Source organism: Etheostoma cragini, chromosome 22 (genome assembly GCF_013103735.1).
Source record: "Etheostoma cragini isolate CJK2018 chromosome 22, CSU_Ecrag_1.0, whole genome shotgun sequence".
Lineage (NCBI taxonomy): Eukaryota > Metazoa > Chordata > Actinopteri > Perciformes > Percidae > Etheostoma > Etheostoma cragini.
Window position 1 is genome coordinate 18,041,988 of NC_048428.1, and position 9,702 is coordinate 18,051,689.

At 38.7% G+C, this 9,702-nt stretch overlaps 2 protein-coding genes and 1 long non-coding RNA gene across 3 annotated transcripts in view; 1 reads left to right on the top strand and 2 right to left on the bottom strand.

Annotated features, from left to right (window-relative positions):
• The window catches only part of LOC117937845, a 456,187-nt gene that overhangs the window by 416,291 nt on the left and 30,194 nt on the right, over positions 1–9,702 (bottom strand). The window lies entirely within an intron of this gene.
• On the bottom strand, positions 4,965–7,316 carry rbis (ribosomal biogenesis factor). The gene is made up of 4 exons (XM_034862089.1): positions 7,126–7,316; positions 5,469–5,584; positions 5,266–5,382; positions 4,965–5,178 (listed from the first exon to the last, which is right to left on the bottom strand). The coding sequence occupies exons 2-4, from the start codon at positions 5,577–5,579 to the stop codon at positions 5,110–5,112; spliced, it is 297 nt and encodes a 98-aa protein (XP_034717980.1). The 5' UTR covers positions 5,580–5,584; positions 7,126–7,316; the 3' UTR covers positions 4,965–5,109.
• Positions 7,610–9,014, top strand: rad51b (RAD51 paralog B). The gene has a single exon (XM_034862068.1). It carries the CDS (start codon positions 7,797–7,799, stop codon positions 8,865–8,867), a length of 1,071 nt encoding a protein of 356 aa, XP_034717959.1. The 5' UTR covers positions 7,610–7,796; the 3' UTR covers positions 8,868–9,014.

Below are 9,702 nucleotides of genomic sequence, written 5' to 3' on the forward strand. Positions count from 1 at the left end.
TGGGAAGGGCTTGACCCCCTCTGCTAACAGGTAACTGTAAAGTTTTCATCTTTAATCTAGGTCTCTTTCCGTGCCATACCACCAAGTCATTTTCCACAAAAAATGTTTCAAAGTCCATGGTAGAACTTCAGACATTACCACAAAGTAAGGAAATCTGTGTAGCAGGGCACCTTTAGCACGTAGCAGATACTTGTCCGAATAGTTAAAATATCTGCAAACGCCTCCATTTTCAACGATTTTCCCGAGCAGAGATTTAGCAGACACTGGGGTTTGGATCTGTATAGTCTTTAAAATTCTGTTTCTTCCTGACCTTGATGCAAATCTATTTCTGAAGCAAGGAGTGGCAGAATGCCAAACCTCATGTGTTTCTAAGGATAAAAGAGACAGGAGAGGAACGGTTAATCAGCATTTCTCGCTGACATTAAGAGAATTCAGACTATTTTAATTGTGGCCGGCACTCAAATACTTAAACTCAGTGGGAAGTCCTCTTAATCAAGACTTTTAACTTTTTTAGAACAACAAATGTAAAAGCTTTAATGAAATTATAACATGCTGAATCCCCACTATTATAAAAAAACACCAGTCTTTGTGAAATGCTAAATTTATTCAAAATGTATTAAATGAATGTTTTCTTGGTCGAGTTCTAAGATGGTGGATGGAATGCGAAGACGTGTTATAGCTGTCCTATTCTTTTCTCCTGCTCAAAGTCTTCAGATTTAACATGATTTAAAGTTAAAATGCTAGATCCATGCCAGCTTCATCATATCAGTCAGTGATGTTATTGTTTCTGTGGAAAAATATCACAAGCATGTGCATGTTTGTGATCTGACATTTGGAGGGATACACTCTCAATCAAACAGCAAATCACACAGAGGGCACAGTAGCAGCTAGAAATCCCTGACTATAACACTGAAGATTATAGGAAAACATACAGATTCACACGAGACAAGTCCGCAGACGTGAGAGCTGGAGGAGAATTTTAGGACATTGCTCCACTGGTCTGAATAGCCAACTTGAATCATAATTTGAATCCTGGCTGTCTCACTTGTTGGCAAAATGCCTTTAAAGACATTAAAAAGGAATATTTGAAGGACTACTTCAGGAAAAGGGCTCCATTTTTAAAGGGGAACATTTTTTTTAATGACAAAATGTGTTTCAGTAAAAATACTTTTTTATGAGTAGATTTACAATAACATATTTCCCTTTTTAGGCACATTTTTCAGACTTTTATCCTATGCTGCAGAGTGAGACATTTTGTTTAATAGCCATGCCAAGATACCGTTTCACATTTCATCAGGACTTATAATTTACTTTGAATGGCATTTTGACCTTTTCAAAAATCATAATTCCACGTTTTTCTTTCAAAGTCAGGGTTGATGTCCATTCAATAGCTCACCATGTTCTCGTTTTAAAAAGCAAAGCTGTCATAAAAGCATTCACCATTTAAGAGCATATTCCAACAAGACATTGAAGCTTGACATAGGCACTTGCCCCCTTACGGCATTTGTAAAAAGTGGGATAGGAAGAAGATAAGAGACGTGTATATCACCATCAAGGCATTAAAAAAAACACTGACAGCTGGCTTTTGACAACTGCTGTGATCTGAAATGGCTGTGGAAAGCAAATCTGCATAGGCAAACAAGCAGACAACACACACGCACTTGCTGTGTCTCTCTGTGTCTCGTACACAGACAAACAGTGATTCTTATTTCTGTCACAGGGAGAAGTGCAGGTGCTGTAACCTTTTGCTGCTAGTCCTGTCAGAGTGAAAAATCCAGCTGTGTGATGGGAATGACATACGGAAAATAGGCCTTCAGCTTCTTATTGGCATTCAGGGAGCCTAACACTTTACACAAGCACACACACACAGAGAGAGAGAGAGAGAGAGAGCTCCACTTCCTCGCTTGTCACCCTGCATATTGATAAGCCCCATCCAGAGCACCATCTTGTGGACATTTCCACCTCTGGTGGTTGTCTAAAATGTCACTTTTGATTACATCCAATTAAGCAACTGACTAATGAAATACACTCAAAAGTTCCTGTTTATTTATCAGTTTTTTGTCTTAAGACGTAATTAAAATTTAAAATGTAATTTATGATAATCAGTTCTTTACATGCTTTAAAATATGGCATCACTACCATTGTCTGTCTCTGACTCCCCTCGGATCTCTGCTCAGTGAGACATGCTGAGCCGAGTTTGTATATAATATATGGTTTTGAAGTTGGAGGAAAATTGTAAGTTTAAAAGCAACAAGCAGAACTGCTTTTTTTTGCATCACTCACAGCAACAAAAATGACTAACAACACTCTTTGGCTGAGAAACATGCAAACACACCCTCTCCTGCTGCACAGATCCAACTACCCCCTACCAGCTCATGAAGATTACATTCAAAATGCAATGTGTGCGTATGCTGGCATGATATCTGTCTCCCCAGGGTGTGTTGCAGTGAAACCCCATCGCCTGTTCTGTGGTGCAGCCATCTGGATCACAGTGGGGAGCACCTGACACCCTAACACTGCATCTGCTACTCTACTCGCCAATCGTTTCCAACTGAAAACCTTTTCCTCTCTATTAAAATTAATGTTTTTACGCCCTAAAGGTGTTTCTCTAATGCATTTCACACCAAATTTTTTAATATTTGTTGATTTCCTGGGATTCTGTATTTGTTTCTAAGAACTTTTTTGATGATAAGGGGTTAGATTCCCTTTTTCAGCAACTTCCTGCCTCATCCATTTACACATTTATATTTTCAAAGCTCTAATCAATATTTTTATACTAGCAAAAGATCAAATGACTACTTTTGAATGGGGTTGTTATAGTGACAAACCCACTGCATTTTCCCTTCAGCTTTAAGAAGCATTGTAGCATCTTTCAGCTCATTGTTTTTATGGCGCCTAACTTTAATATTTGGGTTCACTCTCAGCGCTCTCATCAGTGTTGATTTTTAATGCACAGCATGGTGGCTGTTTTCATAGTGTAGCATTTAGCAGCTAAACAGCCAGATACAAGATACCCCCAGGTTTCCACAAGTAAAATGTAAGACTATTTAACGTCTTTTTAACACCATTTAGAATTAAATGTAGTACCAACTTTATGAACCAACTGGCAAGCGTATGTGGGAAATACTGGAATATCAAAAATAATTGTCGGCTATAAAAATAATTGTTTACCAATAACTTGAATTTAATGTTCATTGTAGTCCTAAATAGCTTTGTGATAAAACTAGTTATTTAATCTTTTTACAGGACAATACAAATGTTAAACCTTTTGTAAATGAAATGTAAAACTTTTAAGGCCTTATTTTTAAAGATTATATTCAAGACATTTATAAGACTGCAGATTATATTATTCAGCAGGTGGTGGAGACCAAAAAAAGAGCTAAAGAGATTGAATATTGGACTTATGTTAGTAAGGTGGACACAAACAGGTCTCCAAATAAAGGACAATTGACTGCTGAATGTGTAAGGAAGGAACTGTTTTCTAACAAGTTAATCATATTGACTCTAATGGTGGTTTTAACGTTAGTGATGTGTTGCTGCAGAGTAGAAAAAAATAATTAGTTATTACAGGTTAAAGTTTGTACAACTACCTCCACTGAATAATAAACAAAATCTTCATTCATGTCACATCCGCCTTGAAAACCTTCTTCTATGCTTGTTTGTGTCAACATGCATTGGTTTGTTTACCAGCCCGACTCATGCCTTCACCTAGCTCTAGACATATTGACTAACTAGCTCAGCTAGAGGTTGCCATGAAGACAAGCAATCAGCTGGGCACGGGTATACCCTTGCCCTCTAATGTCAAGTTTCTACAACAGGATGCAGCTGCAGCATACAGATAACCGCCCACAAGTAGAGCCAAAAAAATCAATACTTCATCTTCAGGTGCAGTCCTTATCGAAATGACAGTGTGAAGCCTCTGAAATGGAGCTTGTACTTACAGCAGTGGGCGGAATATTAGAAACGCCTCACACTATGATCCAGTCTAGTACAGCAAGACTTCAAACTACAGCCTCAAAATCAGTTTGATCAATTCCTCTCTGAAATGAACATTATGCTATTTAATGATGCTACAAATGTGAGTTTGAGCTTGTTATGTGAACTTCTACATTCAATTTTAATGATTTCCAGACGGACAAATCTCTTTGGAACAACAAACTTTCATCATTAAAAACAGAAGTCACGATGATCTCCTTTGTGACTTCATTAACACTAAGTCAAAGGCAGGAAAAGCATGGGAAAAAAGTGCAAAAACCATGAACTGGCATGCAAAACAAAGAATACAGTGCAAGTGGTCGTATCTTTCCTTTTGAAAATGTTTTATTTTATTACCTTTCATAATTCCCCTTTAATTTCATTCAACAGTTTACTGTCAAATCAACAGATTTTTTTTGTGCATATTTCTTCTTCTCTTTTGTAGGTCGGACCTCCTCTCGCGTACCTTTAATTGTGTCTTCACAGATCAATGCAGTGAAGAATGAGAAGCTTGAGAATTAGAGACTACTGTGCTGATTGTTTCAGCCTACTTTAAAGCAAAAAATGCCAATTGTTACCTGGCTCCATTTGCTCAAATGTGAATTGTTTCCTGATATTCTTTTTTATATGTGATAATTAATAGTATGTTTTGTTAGGGACTGTTGGTTTTAATAGCCTACAATGAATCAAGGAAATAACCAGCAGCTTAACTAATAAGGAAAATAATTTTGTTGCAGCCTAGAGAAAGCAAAACTTTCTACACCAAATAATCATGAAGAAAAAGAAAAAAAAGCCAAAAGCTGAAGGCCTATTTACACACACACACACACACACACACACACACACACACACACACACACACACACACACACACACACACACACACACACACACACACACACACACACACACACACACACACACACACACACACACACACACACACACACACACACACGGGTTTCCTATCGTGCAGTACCCTCTTTTTATTTTATCTTATCTGCAGTCCTCATTTTGGTATGAAATGTTAAAATGCATTGGAAGTAAATTGACTGAAATGTCCAAAATGGAGGGACACACAGTTCAGCTGGTCACTGTGTTTGTCCTTTATGACAGTCCCGCTGTCATGGGCCATTATAGCTGAGAGAAGAGTTGAGCCGTATTATCAACGTTCACAGATTCCTTTGGTGGCTCTCTAGCAACCTAAAAAAAAAAAGACAAAATATAATTAGCAATAATTATATGAAAAGGATTAAAACAGGATTTTGAATTTAAATAATTGACACCTACCTGCGTTTGTTTCTTTGGTTTGGTAGCAGCAGACTTTGAAATGCTTCTAACATCCCCCTGGACTTCTGTGAAGATCTGATTGAGGTTCTCAACCTTCTCATTCTTCACAGCATTGATCTGTGAAGCCACAATTGAAGGTACGCTAGAGCAGGTCCAACATACCAAAGAGAAGAAAAAATATGCAAAAAAAAAATAGATCTTACATGTTTGAGCGTTGTCGTGACAGGTTTCGCTTTGTTCTTGGGCTTCAAGTGCTTGTTAGCAACTTGAAAGACGTTCTTCTGCTTTTTCCCCTTTTGTTTATTCTTCCCCATGTTACCTGCGGAGACAACGCCAGTCAGCTTGGATAAGCGCATGGGATGGTACTTCTTTTCAATTCCTCTGTTTTATCCTTTGTTTTTTCCTTTACTGGTTTGTGCTAAAGTAATAGTTTCCAAATTTATCACACAGGCTCACTATTCTAAAAAGGACAGATGTTGATGTTGAATAATGTGTCGTAAATAAATGTATGTTCTTCCTAAAAATACAGGCAGCATAAGTATAGACACCCCTATGTTGAATTCCCATAAAGGCAGGCAGGCAGGTTGCAGGTTTATTTTTAAAGGCCAGTTTTTTTCATGGATCCAGGTTACTATGCATCCAGATAAAGTTCCCTTGGCCTTTGGAATTAAACTAAGATCACTAATTCATTTAATTAAGGCATTAAGATCAATTTCCTAAAGATGATGGAATTTTTAATTCCACTTTTTAGTCAACTTTAGCTGCGGTTCATAAACTTACGAGCACCACTGCACATGCCTCCTACACTCTGTAGGAACCTGATTAGCAACACTTCTGAAATGCCAAAAGCTCGCTTCTTAAGACAGGGAGTAATCAAATGTGAACAGGGTCAAGATGTTCTGATGATATAAATGCATGAATTAGTGTGAATAAATCCTTCTGAATGTGGCATAAATTGAATACAAACACGCCAATATGTTTTCTGTCAAAATCACAACATTTAAAATTGTCACAGCTGACCTTCTTGCAATTTCATGCAGTGTCTGGACTTTTACCAAAAGTTGCACCATAAACAAAACAAAGCCTGATCCCAGTTGTCTGACTGGTTATTTGTAGGGTTGGTGGAAAAAGACATGCACAAGCTGAGTTTTAGCAACTTCCAAATGAATAGCCTACAAAGCACAAGCACTGATTGTAGTAGTATGATAATAGACTACTAGCCTTTATACAATATATAACATATAATGTGCTTTCATTAAAGGAAACAAAATAGGGAGAAAATGTGTTATAAACTAATCCTACAGTCAAATGCAGGTAATTAAGGAAAATTTTGAGGTACTTTAAGTGAGAATTATTGCTACCTTATACTTCTACTCCACTATATTTTAGAAACCAATATTGCACTCTTTACAGCACTACATTGATTTGTTTGACAACACTTGACCGTTTTATATAATTTATACAATATAAAAATAAAGATGAATTGTATGTATGGATTACCGATGCATGTTTTACAGTTTAATGCATTATAATCCAGGGATGTGTTTTTGAAAAGGGACATTCTCCGTAATGAGTACTTTTACTTTTGGTTCTTTAAGAAACGTTATAACGTTAGCTAGTTAACAATGCTAATACGCGTACATGCTAACATGAGTAAGATTTGAATGCAGAACTTGTGACAGAGTACTTTATATATATGTTTTAGACTATGTACAAAATCTGAGTACTTCTTCCGCCACTAGTTACGTGCGAAGACAACTAGACAACCTTTCGGTGATAAACTAGCTAACGTTCACTGTATCGCTAAAATACAGCGCGTTTCCAGCGTACGGAATTAACAATTAAAATGTACAAACACACCGTAATTCAGTAGCTGATGTTTGATGTTGATATCCTCACGTGCTCGCTTAAATGGCTAGTACTTTGTGAGTGCCCTTTCCGTTACGTCATCTGCTTGCGACGACTGTTGACGTTTTCTCTATTTTTTTTCCATTGTGGTTTTTCAATTTCCCCTATAATATAGGACCTGTATCATCTCCTAATTTTTTCTCCAGTGAATTCACTTAGATTGTTGATAACAAAAAAATTTTAAAATTGTGGAAACTGTGTTGCAAATGTATGTGTTCATGTAGGCTACCTCTTTTATTTTTATTTTCTATGTAATAATTTTCGTTTTTATTGCTTAGTGTGCTTTTTATCTCCACAAGTTTGTACACTTGATGTTTTATGTGCTATTTATGTTTACGTTATTCTCTGTGTACTGCGTTTTGTCAATAAAAAAAAACATTTTCCCATGTCCCGCCCTGCTCTCACTCTCTCACACCTCTGATTGGCTTATACTGGAATTCTTACCCTAACACTAACCAATCCCACTCCTCTTCCTAAACATAACAAACCAAAGCAGGCAGCGAGTGCTAGCAAATCAGAGGGGGAGTAGGGCGGGTCGTTCCTTCGCGGCTCGCCATCCTAGCGGGAAAAAAATCTCTGTTGTTGATGTTGTCAAATGTCGAACTAGTTTTCCGTCTTAAAAAATGGCGACCAGAATACTAAAGCGAACCGGCGTTTCACATGACATGTGTGAACAACTCAAACGACATCAAATAGAAACTTGCAAGGACCTGTTGTCTCTGTCAACCGTTGAAGTGATGCATGTTGCAGGGCTGAGCTACCACAAGGCCGCGGTGCTGCTGCTGTCAGTAAGCAGAGCCGTCGCACCGCCAGTCACGACGGCTCTGGAGCTGCGGAAGCAACAGTCCTGTTTCTCCACGTCGTTGCCTGCTCTGGATACACTTCTGAGAGGAGGCCTTCCTCGTGGGACCATCACCGAGGTCACAGGCCCCTCTGGCTGTGGGAAGACTCAGATGTGTTTGATGCTGAGTGTTGTGGCCACTCTGCCAAAGAGCGAGGGAGGCCTGGAGAGCAGTGTGATCTACATTGACACAGAGTCGGCTTTCTCTGCTGAGAGGCTGGTAGAGATTGCTCAGAACCGGTTTCCAGACTACTTCAGCAGTAAGGAGAGAGTCCTGCAGATGGCCGGACGGGTGCACCTCTTCAGGGAGCTCACCTGTCAAGATGTCCTCAACAGGCTGGATAGGTTAGAAGAGGACATCATCTCAACCGGAGCAGGTCTCATTATCCTGGACTCTGTGGCCTCAGTGGTGAGAAAGGAGTTTGACACAACGCTTCCTGGCAACCTGATGCACCGCAGCAACTTGCTGGGTCACGAGGCCTCCACCCTGAAATACCTGGCCCACCAGTTCAACATACCTGTGGTACTCACCAACCAGATCACAACTCATGTGGGATCTGAGGTGGATTCCGGGTTTGTGACAGCAGCTCTTGGTAACACTTGGAGTCACAGTGTCAACACGCGTCTTATTGTCCAGTATGTGGACGCACACCAGAGACAGATACTGATAGCCAAATCACCCGTGGCCCCGTTTGCTGTGCTGAACTACACCATTGAGAAGCAGGGCATCTGTATGGATGGAGATGATAGCCGGGAGAGTTTGTATGAGGGCACAGATCCAGGCCTCCAGCCAATCAGGGTACAGGCTGGATTCAACTACAACATGAGCACATCTACAGACTGCACTGACTAAACACAGCTTTTGTGTGTGTGTGTGTGTGTGTGTGTGTGTGTGTGTGTGTGTGTGTGTGTGTGTGTGTGTGTGTGTGTGTGTGTGTGTGTGTGTGTGTGTGTGTGTGTGTGTATAGCTACTGTTTTATTAAAGCCAATGCATATTTCACCCCATCTGTTGTGTCTTTACTCACAGGCCGCTAAAAGTTATCGAACCTAAAACACCATAGTTTTGAAGGACAACTTCACAGAGGAACCTTCCTTCATTACAATCTTAACTTTTATTAAAAAATATATATATTTATTCAATAAATTGTCACAAATTCCCTAATTATTACCCTGATTTTGTGATTTCCAGTGCATAAAGGCAGAAAACACTTTAAAACCTTTGTTTTGGATGGGGAGCCTTCAAAACATAAGCACAGACGTTTAAATCTGTTGCAATTCATGATTTTCTAGCAATCTAGTTAATGCCAAATACTGTTTGGCAACACTTTTTTTTTTAATGCCACACACTGTTTGGCAACTCATTTTTTGCCAAATTACACAATTGCATAGGCCTACTATTTAAATTCATGGTGCAGTAGTCTATGATTTGACATTTTAGAAGTTATCTTTGGAGAAATTACAGCATGCCATTTGAATGACTGTATTGCTTATTTGGTGTTTATGTCTTGTTGCTTTTAGTAATACTTAGTTCACATTAATATTTAAGTATCATCAGGACCGGTATTCTTTGAATTTAAATGTTGATTTTTTGCTGTTTCTTTATTTCCATTTTCTTAAATCGAATGATGTGTGATATGTTCCTCTTTGTTGTTATGTGTGTATGAAGACTCAAACAAAATCTGGTAAAA